General features: G+C 34.5%; 2 protein-coding genes across 2 annotated transcripts in view; both read right to left on the minus strand.

The window, feature by feature from the left end:
* The window catches only part of LOC135199678 (acanthoscurrin-2-like), a 27,378-nt gene extending 22,361 nt beyond the window's left edge, over positions 1-5,017 (minus strand). Inside the window, exon 1 of the mRNA XM_064227833.1 lies at positions 4,808-5,017. Coding sequence (XP_064083903.1) covers positions 4,808-5,017 — 210 coding nt within the window. The remainder of the gene's footprint in view (positions 1-4,807) is intronic.
* Positions 4,882-20,000, minus strand: part of LOC135200276 (nephrin-like) — an 833,838-nt gene continuing 818,719 nt past the window's right edge. Inside the window, 3 exon segments of the mRNA XM_064228764.1 lie at positions 4,882-5,020; positions 11,077-11,158; positions 18,355-18,524. Coding sequence (XP_064084834.1) covers positions 5,017-5,020; positions 11,077-11,158; positions 18,355-18,524 — 256 coding nt within the window. The 3' untranslated portion in view covers positions 4,882-5,016.

The following is a 20,000-nucleotide window of genomic DNA, read 5'->3' on the forward strand; positions in this document are numbered from 1 at the left end:
TAGGGCTTTCAAAGGCCTGATCAGCTTGTTTTTTTATGCTTTCATCCAATAAACCCAGTGAATCGTTCTTGGGATTATAGCCAATACGCACCCACAAATTTTCCCGCGTGTCTTTTAAAGGGGAACAGCGCCACGCACCCACTACTTGTTGAGGGTGGGTAGGTGGGTTATACCTTCCCAGTGATGAAATTCGTCTGCTTTTATAAGTTTTCAAGTATGATATTTCATATCTTGAAATTTATTTCTTTGACTACGTGTGACATTTATATAACTACGTAATCAGTTACCTACCTTTGCATCTACAACACCAACCAAAACTTGAGGTAAACAATGTTACATACTTGAAGCATATATCTAATTTTTGGCTTCCTGCACTAACGATTTTCAAGAAATAATATGAATATTAAGACGGCCCCAAGTTATGTATATTCTAAATTGGAAGACAAAGTAAGCTAATATATTGTTTATTTCTATAATGGTCTGAATAATTTCCAAATAATTTATACTGTAACAGCAAGTATAGACCCCTACAAAGACTATGACCGTAGTAAGTAACACCGCCATCACAATGCGTCATCATTCTATTACGTAAAACAAAATTTGTACACAGTTTCACAAGCTTATGGAAATAATAAAGTTATTATATCACAGTGGGGGCCATATTACATTAACTATAACACTGGAGAAAAATGAATTTGGTCGGCCTTACGATAGTGATCGACTGACCGACAGTGAAAATTCAGCTAAGTACATCTAGCAGTTGACGCAGAATAACACCGTGTGACTGCTGAGTTTCTGAACGCTGGTCCAGTTCTCGACCGTTAATAGGATATAATCTAGATCTGACTAAACATAAATGCTGTATTAAACGAAAGGTGTTTTCCGGTACGAAATTGACTTCGTCACATAACACGCACATGCAATATTGTGCTTTAATATGGTTACCTAACAACAGCTTTCACATGGGCCCTAGACAGTTCAACTCCAACTGAATAGACCTGAAAAATAGGAAACTTACCTGAATGACCGGTAACCAAGTTTTGATGCTCCTCGTAATCCAAGTTGTCCAATCGTTTCTGTTACCGACACCTGTAACCAAGTGCTGACGGAGAACGAGTCTTACCTTTCACTCACAAACGATTCAAGACACTGACTAATGAGAAATGTTCCGTCTAACTAGCAAATTTGAAAAGGACCAAGGCAGCAAAAGAAAGTTAACGAAAACGAGGCTCGTTTTTTGTGGATGACAGAACCTTCGTTTTCAATATTAGCCTCATTATTCTTTATTGCGGGGAAACTATGAGAATGCTCTCTTTGTTTCCCTGGGGTTTCTGTCCATTTTAAGCTTATATACATACATACATATATATATATATATATATATATATATATATATATATATATATATATATATATATGTAACCCTGGACAATTACTGAATTCTATCATGGATCATGCGAGCCTGCTAGAGCTCGAGTGAGTCACAGGGAGGCACTAAATATAAAAGTAAAACACAGTACGTATATATAAGGATTGTAAAGCAACCTGTATCATTTCATTTTATTATATAAAATATACATGTAGTAGCCTTTTTTAGTTATAATCACAGCTTAAGAATTTACAAAAGAAAAATATCAAATAAACCTGCTGTCACACACACACACAGACTGAGGGACCGAATACTTAACTCTGTTCGATACCCGATGGTTTCTTTTATTATCATATACATTTTTTTTGTAAAGTTTACAACTTGGTTTCACTAGCCTATTAGAGGATGTGACCGCAGCAATAATTCAGTAATGTTTTCTCTTTTATTGTTTATTCTCATATCACTCCGGTAGTAATAGCAACGTGTCAATATAACATAATAGATAAATATACGTATACATATATATATATATATATATATACATATATATATATATATATATATATATATATATATATATATATTATATATATATATATATATATATATATATATATATATATATATATATATATATATATATATATATTAATATATACGTATAACCTATTTCCGTTATTCTCCAACCTTCAACTTTGGGTAATTTATTTTAGCAAACTTGTTACCTGTTTTCTTGATAAATGAATCTGTCCTGCAAAGCATGTTAGTGGTAATGTTTTAATTCTGATATAAAGACAGATGATCTGGAAGAAATTTTTTATATGAGTCAATATTCATAGATTTTCCGAACACAAAAGTGGTTCTGACCAACTAAATTAGTTTTCTAATATCTTATAAATGACATAAATAAATTAATATCTAATATGTGTAAATAATATTTGAATGAGTAGGTAATTTTCGTACAAACTGAAATTATACAAAATATTAGACACACATGGAGTGGAAATTTGCATTAAATCGCACATATATATAATGCATATATGTGTGTGTGTCTGTGTGTAATATGTGTGTTTATTGTTTGTGATTGTGAATATGGGCACTTGTGCATGCACACGTGCCTACTAGCATCAACACTTCATTTGAAAACTAAGCTTGCTGGTTTTGGTACCTGCATAGGAAATTGTGTGTTCCTTTTACCCTAAAACTTGAATCGAACTCGATATCTCTCTTTTGTTATTTTTTTAAGATTGAAAAGAGATACGTTGCGTTGCTTCTGCCGAAGATACACCAATCCTCTAATATTTCTATATATGAATAACTTACAATGCAATACATAGATTTCTTATCTTTATGCGTATAATATGAAAAGTATATATATATATATATCTATATATATATATATATATATATAATATATATATATACATATATATATATATATATATATATATATATATATATATATATATATATATATATATATATATATATATATATATATATATATATAATATATATATATATATATATACATGTATATATATACTATATATATATATATATATATATATATATATATATATATATATATATATATAATCTTTGACGGAATGGGTGATGCACCATGGATACTTGTGTAATAAGACTCAAACCTAGAGCAGTTAAGAAGTAAACAATAACACTGATATAAAAAAAATAAAGGCAAAAATGAAACGTCTATTCTGCCAAGATAGATAAAAAGAAGAATAACTCAGTTTAAAGATAAAATAACTTAACGGTTTCAGAAAACAACAAATTTGGTAAGTAAGCAATGAAGAAAGTGATGAACACAGCATAGGCAATGAATAACACGCACAAAAAAGAACTAGAAAAATAAATGCATGAAGAAGTTCACTTGACATTGAGAGCGCTAATTTCAAAAAACACCTTTCATGAAACACGACTTCGTTTCCAACGTTTCGTAAAATACAAATAGATTCATGACACAGGAAAATTATGCTATAAACGAGTCGACAACAGTCATGTGTACTCATAAACATGCTATTAAAAATTTGTCCCCTCGACCGACATTCAGCATAAGAGGGTCATTGCATTTGCAAAAACTTTTACACTCAGTTTTATGTATACACACATAAAATGTGTACATATGAGAGACACATACACGCTTTTTTCATAAATTTATATAAACCTATGATCATCCCTCTCTTCTTCAACATTTAATTTCTTTTTTTCTTATTTTATTTTATACAATGCATGGAATGATATGTGTACATACCTCGGAATCAATACAAAACCTATGACGAACTAACTCAGATTCTTCAAGGCATCGTGTACAGAAAAGAATATGTTTTTTTTTGGTTTATATACAATTTTTATTTTTCAGGTCACAACACTTAATTGTTTCTCTAAAAGTGCAATGAAGCACCACTGTAAATATCCAGCACTTTTATTATATATATATATATATATATATATATATATATATATATATATATATATATATATATATATATATATATATATATTTTCTCGGAACAGTAGCATCGAAGTCTTCCATCCCCTCAAGAACCCCTTGGAGGAAAGGGTATCTACATCAATGACGCCTTCCCTGTCGACTCTTCCACTTTTCAAAAACCATTCCTTGGATATGAAATCATTCGGACAAGGAAATTCGACCGCAATGAGGAAATTATACACAAGAGAAGTCACTTACAACATTTCTTTATCTGACTGAGGTGTGTAGTCTCAGGGGTACTTTTCTGATGACGGCAGGGGCGACAAACGACAGGAGCTTTTTCTGTCAGAATCCTCGCTTAAAAATCGTTATAAAAATATGATATTCCAAGGTGGAGCCACACTATGACTATGACCAACACTACTGAAGAGATTTTTCCACTCTTGACAAATGCATACATCACCATTTCCATAGATTTTCTAAATAAAACCGCTTTTCTTCATCAAATCGAACCCTTGCCAACCCGTTGAAACAGTCCAACCAAAAAACTTTCGTTTTCCAAAGCACTTGGATCAGTTTCTAACAAACCGACACACATTCGCTGCTTCCTTTTATTTTTCTTTTCCAGTGACACACGATTACTCAAAAAACGAATAAACACGTCATATGTATTTATGTATATAACTGTATTCTCAGAAAAGAGGACCACTCATCCGCTGATATAAAGACTATTTACGAACTAGTTGGGTGAATGTGTACAAAAGGGAGTGACGGGGGACAAATATAGGCCGAGGAGGAGGTAGAAATGGGAGCGCGAGGAGGAGGAGGCGGAAGAGGGGGAGAAGGAGGAGGAGGACGTTGTGTGCGTACGTGGTACAGTGGTAGTGGGGGAGGAGGGGGAGGGGGTGGGGTTAGGAGGGAAAATGGGGTGGGGGTGTAGGAGTATAGGCGGCGGTTAAGTGTGGCGTAGAACCGAGTTATACGAAGCTCTCGTCATGGGCCAAATGTTGAGGACTTCCTGAATCGAGGTAGAGACCCCTACTACCTCCTACACCTCCCACTCCTCCCGCTCCAACTCCGCCTCCCCCGAGACTGCTTCCTACCATTCCTCCTCCTCCTCCTCCTCCACCTCCTAGCCCTCCACTTCCATTAGTTCCCAGCTGGGCGCTGCCTTCCACTCCACACTGACCCATCACCTGGAAAGACATTAAACCACAAAAACCCATTAGATCAATTGAAGGACCCGGGGTCGTCCTCGACAAAGGCCGGAGATGTACAAACACAGCTCTCACGGAAATGGACGACAAAACGACTTATTGCAGCAGTAAATGTCCCGGAATTAATGTCATTATGTACACTAGCAAATCAATGAGAGCCATAAAAGTAGGTCTCATGTTGTAAATGTTCCTGAATTAATGTACTTTAATACACTAATAAATTTAAGACAACTCAAAGTTGTTATGGTTGTCCATGTTTCCGAATTGTAGTTACTTACAGTAGCAAATGAATGAAAGCAATAAATGTAATAACTATGGTTACAAAATTACGGTAGTTAGATAATTGCATATACTAGCAAGTGAATGGAAGCAATACAAGTGGTCATTATGGTTGCAAAAATACCCACCACAACTGAAATATTTAAATGCTGCAATAGCCAATGCATGACAGTATTGAAATGACCATTGTGGTTCTAAAAGTAATACAAGTACTCTAGCAAATATGTAGTAAACAAGAAAAGCATCTAACGTTATTACAAAAATTTATTAATAGGTGTAATACAAATGTTATCCACTGAAACTGCGATTGAATACAGTAAATAAACGAAGTCACTCGACAATTATGAAATTAAAGAAAAAACAGTTATTTTGAGGAAATAATTCAATAAACACTGGAATGACAAAAACAGAAAAAGTGGATAAAAGACAATAAAAAAACATATGGTAATCAGCAAGGTAAACACCGATAATAAAGAGTAAGCACTCTTAGAAATAAATAAATGATAAAAATAAAAGAAGTTGAAAACAGATTGAACGCGGGTCAAATTAAAGTGTATAAACTCACTCCAACACAGACTGTACGTGCATTCAAACATTTGTATTCAAGCGTATGGCCGGGTTTCGCTATATATCAAAAGATGTCCTTGCTCAGTGTCCCTGATGACGCACTTCTAAAGTCTTTTGTACCACGTTTCCTTATTCATTATAACTATTGCAATGATACTGAAATGAGGCAAACCAACCAATAGAACACAACCCTCTTCCCCCACCACCAACACAAAAATGGTAGAAACTTAAAAAATGGAAGGCGTTATCTTTAGATTTTGTTTTTTATAAAAAATTTTTTTGAATTTTTACATACGAAAAAATTTAGGTGGAAAAGATAACTAGGCATTGTGTAATTTTAATTTTTTTTGTTTTATTTTAGTGCAACAAACATAACAACATTTCCATCTTAAACACAATAACGAATGTCATTTTTGATATCTAAACAACGCGTTGTTATGAAGGCATATATGCAGTGCCAGGTTGCTAACCTTTCAAGAGTGGTCCATAAACCTCACTTCAAATATCGCCAGTTACTAGTACCAACTTTGATATTATCACAAGTAAATCGAAGATATCGATTAAAATATTTGTATTCCAAAATCGTAATGTGGACTTTAGAGCAAAATTCGAGATAACTTCAAATTATTTCTAAACTTATAAATAAAAGGAAAGTTTGTCTCTGCTAAGAAACCCGGAACGATAATTGCCAATTTACAGGGAACATTTTTAACTGCCAGCAATGCAGCGCTATAATCGATACTCGTAAAACATAAATAAGAAAAATGGCTAATTACGAGTCACCAGGAAAGCAATTGATTTTCAATAGCTTTAATTTAATTCATTACTCACTGCGGTGGCACGTTCCTTGAGAACCTTTTTTTAAAAACAACGAAGTAAATGCAATACACGCATATAAATAAATATATAGATACATATATTTATATATGTAAGTGTATACATACATATTTATCTATATAGAAAAATCACATAAATAATTAAGCATAGAATACGAAAAAATTCAAGTCTAATATCTCTGGGCAATAGAGCAAACTTGAAAATTGTTCAGGGAACCAAACTGGCAACACAATATTCACTCAAATACGAAACAAAAGATTGAAATTTCGCGTTTGATTTCTGATTTCTTAGAAATCCGATGACCGTAACGCGAGAGAAACTTGTCATTCCTCGTTGCGTTAACGATTCGATCGCAGCAACACTGAAGAAACGAGACGCTATTTTCCTAAGATGGAATAAAGCGTTGACTAGTGGGTCTGGGATGATTTGGAGACACAACTGCCAGGGTCACTAACACTGAAGATTTAACGAAACACTGTCTTTCGAGATTTTTGTAAGGAGAGAGAACTTGGTAGTCTCAGAGAGAGAGAGAGAGAGAGAGAGATTCAGTTTCGGTGTCACACATAATATATACTATATATATTTATAATATATATATTTATAACATATAGAGAAAGAGAGAGAGAGAGAGAAAGAGAGAGAGAGAGAGATTCAGTTTCGGTGTCACACACCTTTATTTACATAAATAATATATATATATATATATACTATATATATATATATATATATATATATAATATATATATATATATACACACACATACATACATACTACATACATAGAGAGAGAGAGAGAGAGAGAGAGAGCATGTCTCGCGTCAATCAAAGGGTGACCCTCAGCTTACGAACTGGCATCACGCTATTTTCCAATACATGACCAAAAATCGTTCCAGGAGAAAAAACGCAACATGTTATTGATGCAATTACCGATTCCTGGGAAATATGCATTTATAAATAAGCAGAAATTATCCGGTGGGAACGCGAAAGACAATGAATACGGGGTAAATAGAAAAAGAATGGAAAAAAGTAAATGATTCTGACTCGTAACTTCCTGGGGATCGTGGAGAATATACGGGAAATTGAACGTGGATACAAAGAAATGAGACATTGAGTTGAGTTACTTCAGCGAAAAGAATGATAAAGGGACGACACTGTCATTACCTTTCAGACCACATCAGGCTAATTTCTAGCCCTGAGGTTCATTTCCGTGGGCATATTATTTTCTGCATAGAAGGAAATCGCACAACAGGTATAAAAATAAGATTTAGAATTGTAATAAAAATGGGAACTCGAAATGTGATGCGAAACCACACACACACACACACACTCGCACACGCAAACATGAAAACAAGAAAAAACAAATTCCATATTTTGAAGGACTCGCACAGGACAAAAAAAAAAGAAAGAGAAAAAAAAAGAATAACTTTGTGTACCATGACCCGAAGGTCGTTTTGACCTTGAACTGATTCATAACTTCTTTGCTCGTAGAACATTTAATTGCGAATACCACAGCAATATGACAAGCAGAAGTCCAAAACCAAGAGCTTTCACGTGTCCTTTATTCACGCATCGTCGGGGCACAATTCATTACTCATTGTGTATGGTCCTATGGCCACGCCTTCCTCCCCTAATGCTCCCGTAAGACTTCTCCGGGCCTATAAAAACCTTTAAAACGACTTAACATTGAAAGTAAAAAAGGCAGATAACTCTAATGCCGTGGTAATAATGAATAAAAGTGACTATGTAAATAAAATAATGACATTATTGAATGATAGTGAAACTTTCACGAAACTGAGGTCTGTTCCAAGACAGTGAAATCTCACAAAATAAATCCATTGAAATGGGCTATGAACATTTAATTAATCTGTTTACAAATCATTGCTGCTTCCTACCATATCTCTACGGTTTAGTCAAGACACAAAATCAATAACACTATCAGACCAATCATTAGCTCAGTAGGATCAGTTTCATAATATATCTAAATGGCTTGTGAAAATTCTAACACCTTTGGTAGGAAACATTTTTAATACGAATGTAAAAAATAATGTCGACTTTATAAACCAATTGAATAGTTTGAATTTGAATTTTGATTTTATTATGGTTAGTTTTTATGTCGTCTCTTTATTTACTAAAGTGCCTGTAGATGACTTACTTGAATTTTTGGAGGAAGAATGAGAAAGTTACCACATTCCTTTAACTGTAGCAAACCTCATGAATCTTATACAGCTATGTATCAAAGATAGCAAATTATGTTTTAATGGGGAATTTTTTGGACAAAAGTTTGGCATGGCTATGTGTAATTCCTTACCTCCTGTCCTTAGCAATATTTACATGGGATATTTTTAGATAACATTCTTACCAAGAATTTTGCCCTAAAAAGTCATATGGTTTAGGCAATGGGATGATATTTTCTGTATTTGGCCAGTTCACGAAAACCTCCAGTCCCTTCTATAAAATTTAACGCAGAGGAAGAAAGACATTATTTGAATTTTTTTTATGTAACTGTCCATAGACGTGATAGAAATTTCACTTTTTCAGTCTTTCGGAAATAAAGTACCATTGCCTCATTTTTCATTATTTTTCCAATCTTAATCAAAATGTTAAGTTCCCTGTCTTTTCTGGGCTGTTCTTGAGGGCTTTGTTGCTCGCAGTTCACTGACGCTGAAAGATTAAAACTATTAATGATATTGCTTTGAAACTTAAATACCCAAGGACTTTTGTATATGTAGCATGGAAAAGATCCAGGAAAACATTTTATTTAACTAATAACAAACTTGAATTTAGTAAGCATAATATTCTCAATTTACCGCATGATGAAAGGCTTTTAGAAATTCCTAGAATATTAATGCTTTTCAAGATAAATGTTGTTTTCAGTAATTTCAATGTTAAGCGTTTAGTAATAAAAAAAATCTCCTAAAGAGGATTCTGGCTGCATCAGTGAAACTCCTGGTAAAAAGTGTGGTAAACTATATTACGGAAAAACTGGAAAATCACTTTCAGAACGAAACAAATAACACCAATATTCCGTAAGAATTGGCCAAATATAGAAAGCATTATTCGTACATATGAGAGATTTAGATTATCCTATTAACTACAGTGAAGCAAGACATTTAGTCCAGTGTAACGACACAGTTAAAAGGAATATCCTTGAATCTTGTTTTATCAAGTCAAATGATGGAAGTATTCTAAATTTAAGTCTTGGTTTATTTAAACTTGATGTCTTCACCATTAAAGAAAATTGTTGATAAACCTCAGCAACAAAATTACTATTAGTTTTATACATGTTTCTGGATTTTGAATGGGTAAGATTCCGTGTCACTTATGGTAAAGTTTAGTTTTAGTTTGGGACTGCGCTATCCCGGATCATCATGGATTATCTTTTTGTTTATTTATTATCCTTTGACAATAATGTAACCATCTGGTATTCAGCTTTATACATATTTTTGTATTTTGTATGGCTAAGCTTCATATCACTTGGTTTATATCTTTTGACAATTAACCATCTGATATTTTTGTTCTTTTCGTTTACTTTGTAACTTTCTTTTCAAATTGTGTCACATTTGTGTCCCCGACGATAAGTGAATAAACAAAACGTGAAAGCTCTTAATACTGAACTTCTGCCTGTCATTTTCCTGTGGTATTCGCTTATATAATGAAGTCATGTGCACCTAATGTGATTTTTTAAGCATATATGTATACGTATACATATATGTGTCTTTAATAGTCTAAATAAAGTCGAACACACAACAATAAAAGTTATGCATAAAAAGGAACCTTAAAGGTGGATGGCAAAACAAAAAAGTAAAACTGCAGCACTGGATGCTAAAACTGAATAATATATAATATATATATATATATATATATATATATATAATATATATATATATATATATATATGATATATATATATATGTATATATATATATATATATATATATATATATATATATATATCGAGCTACAATATCCTTTAATATCTAATTCGCTCTACCTCGGAATTAATATATAGTGTAGTAGGTAAAAGCTTCACTGACGTTCCTGGATTTGAAAGGATCCTGGGTTCGCGTCCCGATCCAGGCAAGTCTATTATCGAGAAAAAATTCCCCTTCGGTTAAGCATATAGGAAAATATATTAATTCCGAGTAGAGCGAATTAGATATTAAAGGACATTGTAGCTCGATATATGTATATGAATCACGGAAAAGTGATATGACTTATATATATATATATATATATATATATATATATATATATATATATGTATATATATATATATATATATATATATATATATATATATATATATATATATATATATATATATATATATATATATAGTACAATATACTTACACTGCTATGACTGTAGGGGGTGGCGGTCTTCTTGCAGGAATGATTTCTGGGCATTTACTACCCTCCAGGAGTTGAGCCGTTTCTGTAATGAGGAAAAATCATGTATTTCAAAACAGTAAGGTAAATATAATTCTATAATTAGATACACAAACAGCTCAGGGTAATGTTTGCAGGTTTTAAAGTCTTATCCTGGATTGGATCAGGGTTACTAAACAGAGCATATATATATATATATATATATATATATATATTATATATATATATATATATATATATATATATATATATATATATATATATATATATATAGATATATATATATATATATATATATATATATATATATATATATATATATATATATATGTATAACTGAATCACGAAAGTTAGGAACGTGATAAATCCATAAATAAAGGTATATGCCACGAGGGAAAATAAACAACGGAGTAACTGCCAGATCTTTCGACGTTCAAACGTCCTTTACTCTGCTAAGTAAAGGATGTTTGTACGTCGAAAGATCTCGCGGGTACTCGTTGTTTATTTTCCCTCGTGGCATATACCTTTATATACATACATAGATATATATATATATATATATATATATATATATATATATATATATATATATATATATTATATGAATTCGTATATAGTCCACTCACTAGCTTTACATATATGTTTGTGTATGAGACAAATGTATTGTTTGATGATATAGAAGAGCAGTTACACTGACGGGTGGAAGTATATGCATTTTCAATGATTAAAAATTTAAAAGTGCTGAAGTAAATAGAATGGTGATGATGATTTGATGATTAGTTGCATGAGTATTTCAATCAGGAAAATGGAAGCCCTTTATAAACGTAGTAGTCGAAAAGAAACATGAAAAGAAAATGATTTAGGTAGACCTTTCTTCGAGAAATGAAGTGAACGAAGTGGAGTTATCGAATATACAACAGAGGAAATTATAAAAACTGCTGTCAGTTATAACTGGATTACAACAGTTGAGGGGATAAAATATTGATACCCAAAGGATATGATCACGACGAACAATTACTGAAGTTACATTGATTTAGGTGGTTTCGGCATGTAGAGAGGCATGTAGAGAAAACGGGGGTGATCGAACGATGAGTGTAGTGTGCAATTTAGATATGGAACTAAATAAGCAAAAGGACGATACAGTCACGATTCTCAAACAATTAAGGATATTAAAAAAATGAGTGGTGAAAATGTGCGCCCGACAGAGTGAATGACATGCTTTTGGTGAGCTTTCACGTGGGCGTGTACAGCCGTGTTTAAAGCCGTCCCAATCTTACGAGTTATGAAATGAATTCTGCTTGGATTGCAGCCTTGCCTTTCACTACAAAAACAACACATTTGCAGGAAACGCCTATTGCCAGAAAAAAAAAAACTTCATGGTTTGCTGTGAATCACAGAGAAAACGGACGAAAAAATGCGGAAGGATTTTACAAAACGAAATCAGATTTAGAAAATAAAAGCGCATGCTCCCTATTTTCTAAGGTAAGTCATATGCCTGGTCGACATTGTCGCTTGATAATCTAATTAATGGATGGAGAGAAGAGTCATAGAGTTCAGTTCAAAGGTGAACAAAATGTGAGTCAAATGTCATGTGCTACTCTCTCTCCAGTTTCGTCTGTCTTAACATTTTACCCTTATAAAACACTTTATAAATGGATGAAGAACAAATTAATTCATATATAAAAAAAATGTGTTGACAACCTGGGATTTCTGTCATTCACTGGGAGCTGAGATTTCGAAAGAAGATGTTTTCAATGTTCTACACCGACGCACAAATAAATATGGATTTACTACTGAGAAAATGTAACATTCCCCGCCTTACCTGGCTCTTTCAAATGCATCTTTGACGAGGATAATTTTCATGGAGCGACCGAGCTTGAATTTGACAGTTTTTCCTGTAACAGTCTCTTAAAAAAATAATAAAAAGAAAAAAACTTCCCATATACTTCACCATCGCTACGCACTTCTTAAATATGTCACGTGTCCAACTGTATACCAATAAATTATTAACTCTATTTTGATACACAGATTAGTGCATAAAAATCTGAGAGTAAAAAATACCGAGAGATGAGCTCATACATATTCATACATACTGGAGAAACGACCAAAACTCACCGCATTTTTCAAAGCAAAAACTCCGAACGCGGTTGATATACCGCGCTATAGCTCCGCCCAGATATGAAGGCATCTTAAGCTCTGGATTAGAACCCGTGGGCTCTGTGATCAGAGAATATCTGAGAAAATACACAGGCCAAATGAGAGAGGAACCGCTCCCGTGATAGACTCCATGCAAATGATTTACGCCAAGTTTATGGACATTCAGTTAAGCCCGTCCCTTCCCTTCCCTTCCCTTCCCTTCCCTTCCTCGCCCCTCACAATTACAGCGAGGGGAATTATTGAACGTAAAGGCAGCTTAACCAGCACTAAACTTACAATAGTTCGCTCATTAGAGAGAAATCGCCCCAGGGAACGGAAAGGGAAGACGCCGCCCGTTCCCTCGTTCTTTGCAAAGCAAATCGAATGCAAATGCCTTCTGTCCTGACCCCTATTAACGACATTGACTTACGAGTAATGACAAAAACAAAAGGGGTTTGTTCCCACAGGGAGGGAGGGAGGGAGGGAGGGAGGGGGAGGCTCCTCGACCTTGCCATGATAAAAAGGCAACGGCGGAATCGTCATGCTGCTATTTCGGGGGGAATAAAAGATTTCGGACCCCAGCTCTCTTGGCATTATTCGGTTGATGTTCGTCCATCGCCATGACATTATTCCGGATAAAAGGTTTTTATGATGACAAACAGATTCAGCAGGAAAGAAACTGTAGCGTAGAGAGAGAGAGAGAGAGAGAGAGAGAGAGAGAGAGAGAGAGAGAGTTTTGGGTGTCTATGTGAGAGAAAGAGCAAGGCATACAAATTTAATAGAGGTGGCACACTTGAGAGAGAGAGAGAGAGAGAGAGAGAGAGAGAGAGAGAGAGAGAATATATCTGCTTGCCCTATTTACTGCCTGTTTATTCTAACCCTTTACGAGAGGAGAGAGGTCAATCACTCTCTTATTAGCGACTGAAAAGTAGAGACGAACAAACAGCCTCAGGAGAGAGAAAAAAAACCGGACCTAGGACGGGCGGAGTAAACATTAAATTAGCATTCGTTAAAACTCGCACGAAAAACTGACAGTAGTATCAACAACATTCACACAGAGTATGGAAAAGATAAACAGGCGCTTAACGAAAGGGGAATGGGAGGCAAACACGGTGCATAGGAAGTGAATCAAAGAAGGGAAAAGGAAGGAAAGAAATGGAAACAAATGTAAATAGTGAAATTTAGGGGACGTACTCGAGAATACTGACAGAAATCCAAGCAATATGAACAGACTAAAAGGAAAAGATGAACAGATAAATGGCAAAAGGAGGGGAAACAAACACGGTACGTAAGGAGACGTAAAAAAGAGAGAGAGAAAAAAAACTTCTGGAGAATTAAACAGGAAATGAGTAATGAGTAGAAATAGAGAGAGAAAACTACAGGAGGGAGAGAAGAAGTAAACACGACGGATAAAGAGGCATGAATAAAAGTGGAACAAATGAACCGGAAATGAGGGCGGACACTGAAAAATAGTGGACGTAGTTATGCGCGGGGGGTTGCATGAACCTCAAACATGAACACTGTTCATCCCGTCAGCGTGGTGTCCGTCTATGTGTGTATGTGTACACATGAAAACACCTATCTGTGTAGATGAGTAACTGTACGTGTTGGCATAACATCTAAAGACACAGTAAAACGAATTTGATGAAACTTGGCTGACAATTACGTATTCATTAGGTGACCATCTCGAGGATCACAGGTATTCGAAGGTCAAGGTCTTTTCATGCTGAGAAATTATGGCAGAAATTCTAAGATAATTATATCTGTAAGTTTGCCTTTAAAAATAAAATGTCAAGGTCACAGATTTTCAGAAATTTTGGTGTCTCATAAGCGGAAACATATTGGCAGTTGACTGTCTTTCTCACGGTGATGAATTATGACATTAATTCCCTAATAAGTAAGGTTCGCTTGATTTTCAAAAACCAAACTCAAGGTCACAGAGCTGGTTAAAATGTGTAGCTAATACACGCTAGTAAGAATTGTAAAATGATAACAAGCATAGTTAACTGGTCAAGATGGAAGTTTGAGAGAGAGAGAGAGAGAGAGAGAGAGAGAGAGAGAGAGAGATTACAAGGTAAATACGATGATTAATATTGTAACTATAAGAAAAGATCTCAGGCTGATTATTATCACCAATGATTAACAATCATAATTTTTGTCGAATGTTCTATGGATATTGACCACAAAAGCAAGTTTTAGAAAAATACGACACAGCATACACTATTTTCCCCAAAAGACGTTGGGTATTATTGTATTTATTTACCTATATTTATAGAAATTCATAACTTTCGAGAAATAAGGGTCTTCTTGACCTCCCTTGCCTAAACTTTGCTTGGCATTATGACACGATCCCTCAGTGATGGGGGTCAGTCCCCTCCCACCATCCTATGGTGCATCCTGACTGAGGGGTATACCAACCCATCAAATGCAGGGTCCATCTTGAAGTAGGGTTCAAACCCCGAATTTATAGGTCATCTTGATCCTGTGGTAGGGATGTAAGAATACTACCACCGTAGGTCCTGCGTATCGTAAAAGGCGACTAAAAGGACAGCTGCTGCCTTGCAGTCTTACTGTTTAGTAAAAGGCTAGGCCCACCGCCAATAACTGTGGAAACTGCTGCCTTGCAGTCGTACTTTTTAGTAAAAGGCTAGGCTCACCGCCAATAACTGTGGAAACTGCTCCCTTGCAGTCGTAATTTTTAGTAAAAGGCTAGGCCCACCGCCAATAACTGTGGAAACTGCCGCCTTGCAGTCGTACTTTTTAGTAAAAGGCTAGGCCCACCGCCAATAACTATGGAAACTGCTGCCTTGCAGTCGTACTTTTTAGTAAAAGGCTAGGCCCACCGCCAATAACTGTGGCTGATGACAGCAAGGGCATGCGATAGTAAAAAAAAACCCTTTGCCAAACAATAAAGCACGCCTGATGATGCCTTTGATAGAAGGCAGCGGAGTGGGCATATCAGGCAACCAGCCCCTTAATGTAAGGATAACGGTGGGAAAGAAGAAGAAGAATGTCAGTTTACCGCTCATTGGGTCATCCTGGTATAAAGGTACATCATCCTCAGGGAGTCTCCCGAAAGGATCATGCCATCCTTCTTCCCATAGGAATCCTGTCGCAAGGGGAACACCACCATTCTCAGGGACTTTCCTACGCTGGGCTCACCCAAAAGCTGTAACCCAAGGTCCCCTCTTCATTGAAAGGTTAGCAATCCCAAGATATGCTTGTGATTAAGTCATGCTGGCGTGATGAACGTAAAACAGTGCAAGAAGCGAGACACTTTTCGTATCACAGAGGAGAACCTTACCTCAAAGACAACGTGTCCGTGCACCTTTCTGTGATTTCCGATGAAATCGTCGTTTTCTATAAAGGTTGAGGGATATTCAGGGATGTCTAAAGTAAAATTAAGAGGCAAATGACGTAAGTTAGTATTGGTAACTATGCATACATAAATTTTCCAATTAGTTTACATTAGTGTTAGAAAATCTTGTATTTTTTCACATGCAGATGTGACACATTTATATATGTGTATATATTTGTGTGTTATATTAATATATATTATATTATATAATATATATATATATTGTAATATTATTAATATTATTATTATTATTATTATGTATATATTATATTACTATATATAATAATAATAATGAATGGATAATAATATTTCTAATCAAGCAGGTATGGGAGGTAAGTTTTAATAACTATTATTAGCTGAAATGTTTTCCATTAGTTTTTCTTCATAATTGCACTTTATGTGAGCAAATAATGTATTTTCTATGTTAGTGGCAATGATCATGTTATCGATAATTTGTGACATCAAATAAATCAATCATTACTATGATAAGATCCCATCTTCACATAATTTTTCTTTCCGAAAATAAAACTGATAAGGCGGAACCTTAGTTCCCAATCTGCCGGTGTTGAGTGATGTATAATAATGATGTAATGAATTGATTATTCCACTTTCTGTAGTCTGTCGTGTTTAGAATTCGACTTTCATATTTTTAAGAACCTGAATAAAGTCGCATATTTAAGAATCATTCAATTATCAATTTTCCTTTTTAATATTATCAAATTATTATAATTTTCACTTTTAAACCGCGCTTCGAATGAAGGCTCAATCTTACACCTGAATAATTCATTTTTTATTTATTTATTTATATTTTTATTCTAATAAATTTATTTATTCATAATTAAAAACCATCTCACCCGCTTTTCTGAACTGATATCGTAATTTATAATATGGTAACGCAATTCCTTGAAGTGATAATATAATTTACTGCAATGATTTGATAATTAACATTAAGTATAATGTAATTTAACGCAATTCACACAAATGATAATTAGTTTTAATCGAAGCAATAATGCTATTTTATCGAGTCTATAATGTATTGAATTAAAACAACTACACTTAGAGTTTAAGGTTTTTCAATGGTTGAAGCACGTTACATAAAAAAAAATAGGTACATGTTTTTAGCATTTCTCAGGAATCATTTTTTCCGAAGGAGCTCACACAAAAGTTCCTCAATGGCATTAACCCAAAGTCTCGGTAAATAATCGAAGTTCGAGGAAGAAGCCACATTGAATAAAGAGAGCGTTTCTCTTTTCATTCGGCTCTTTAGGATATTGTATGGGCAAAAAGGATTTTCATCCGAACATTGTTCACAAATTTCAGAAGGTTAAAGGAGGAAACAGAATCCTTATGCGTATATATTAAGGAAGCCTAGTAAATTTATTTAAAGAGAATGGTAAGAGCGATCAGGTTACAATGCTTCATCTTCAGATTTGTGCTCTACGTAAATAAATAAATAAATAAATAAATAAATAAATAAATAAATAAATAAATAAATAAATAAATTTCAGATTAAATAGTTTTTGCATGCTCCCCATACCATTTCCACTAAAACTACAGTCTATTTCAAGAATTTCAACACTTAGGACAGATATTCAGCTCCTTTTTTCAAGTCGCGATCCTTTCCTCACAAGGACTTCTCTCAAGAAGAGAATAAATACGGTCTGCCAAGACTTCACTGATATTCGAGAAATGAATATCCACGATTTCTACAACCAGGAAAACATAACAAACCTAAGCATACGACTAACCATTTGCAGTTTTGACGACATCGGGGCTATCCTCGTCTTCATCGTCGTGGGACGAGTGGGGAAGATTGTGACGTGAGGACCCGGAGGATTTGGAAGCTGGGGCGTGGGGCGAACTCCCGCCCACGACGCCCGCCCCCCTCTCCCGCTCTCCGTCGCGTAAGCAGGTGCACCTGGGGAAGAAAGAAGAATGAAGAAAATAAGAAAATTAAAAAGGATGGAAGGAAAACCACTCATCCCGATAAGAGGGAAGGCACGAGTGAAAAATGATGCATAAATCAGTTACCAAAATAGGCAAACTAAATACCCTGTATCAAAGCGTCACTGACTGAATAAATAAGATGAAAAATGGAGAGATAAAAAGGTGGTATCGAGACCGGTATCTTTAATTAACTCCAAAAATTGAGGATGGTCCTGTAGTGGAATTATCGGGCCAATCTGCGTAGGCGGATGAAAACGCCTCCCAACCACTTTTCTTAAAAAAAATGGCTTAGAAAATTCATAAAGAAATTTTCGATAGGTTAGTGGAAGTGGTCGAGAATGGTTTTGCTTATACTGAGAAAGATGGTATCCAGACAGCGTGCGCGCTTATACACTCACGCACAGAAACCCATAAATATATAAATGCATATACGCATATGCTATGTATGTATAAGCACACAGGCACACAAGGACACAGACACATACATCATATGTATATATACATATATTATAAATATATGTGCACACACACATACATACATACACACACACACACACACACACACACATATATATATATATATATATATATATATATATATATATATATATAGAGGAGAGAGAGATAGAGAGAGAAGAGATATGAGATAGAGAGAGAAGAGAGAGAGAGAGATAAGATGCTGAAGGGGCGGGGAACAGGCTATATCTTTTCTATTTTTAACAGTTCGTGACGTAAGCGTTGGAATACAAAGCCTAGGTTGAAAGCGCAAAGCAGAAGCTAAGCCAGAAAACATTTATCGAGTTCCACCGAGCACTATTACAAAAACAGTACAGACAGAGTTTAGTCTCTCATGTTATTATGAAAAGTGTGATTTTCCTGACAGGCTCAATGGGGAGAAATTCTCGATTTTAAAGTACACTGACTGAAAATGAACGTTGGTAATTAAAGCGAATTAACCTAATTTAAGGCTTATGTCGAAATTGGCTCTTACTCTATAATGGTTTGAAGCGAATGTACATTTTTAAAGTTATATGTAACTAAAAATATCCGTATTGGACCCAAGAGACGAGACTGAGATATTCAAATGTTTTTCCTCATTTTCCAAAACAGAGGAAAAATTAGTTGTTGTAGAATGTTCCAACTCATCGAGATAGACATAAAAACATAAGATATAAAAAATGAAGCAAAACATGAAGCTGATGAGCCTTTCAAAGCTTTATCTTAGTTTTAGGAAAAATGGTTATATAAAACAGGTGAACGAAGAAAACTTTATAGCTATTCCATCATCAAGTTCCTAAACGAGCGCAAAGAAATTAAAAACAATGATGTACTACATATCTACGTGGCATTTTAGGTATATTAATGTGTTGAACAGCAGGTGAAAAAAAAAAAAGTAAGTTTTCCCCAAAAGTTCTCATTTGGTTGGTCTTCGTCATCAGCAATTGTT

The sequence above is a fragment of the Macrobrachium nipponense genome, chromosome 26 (genome assembly GCF_015104395.2).
Source record: "Macrobrachium nipponense isolate FS-2020 chromosome 26, ASM1510439v2, whole genome shotgun sequence".
Taxonomy (NCBI): domain Eukaryota; kingdom Metazoa; phylum Arthropoda; class Malacostraca; order Decapoda; family Palaemonidae; genus Macrobrachium; species Macrobrachium nipponense.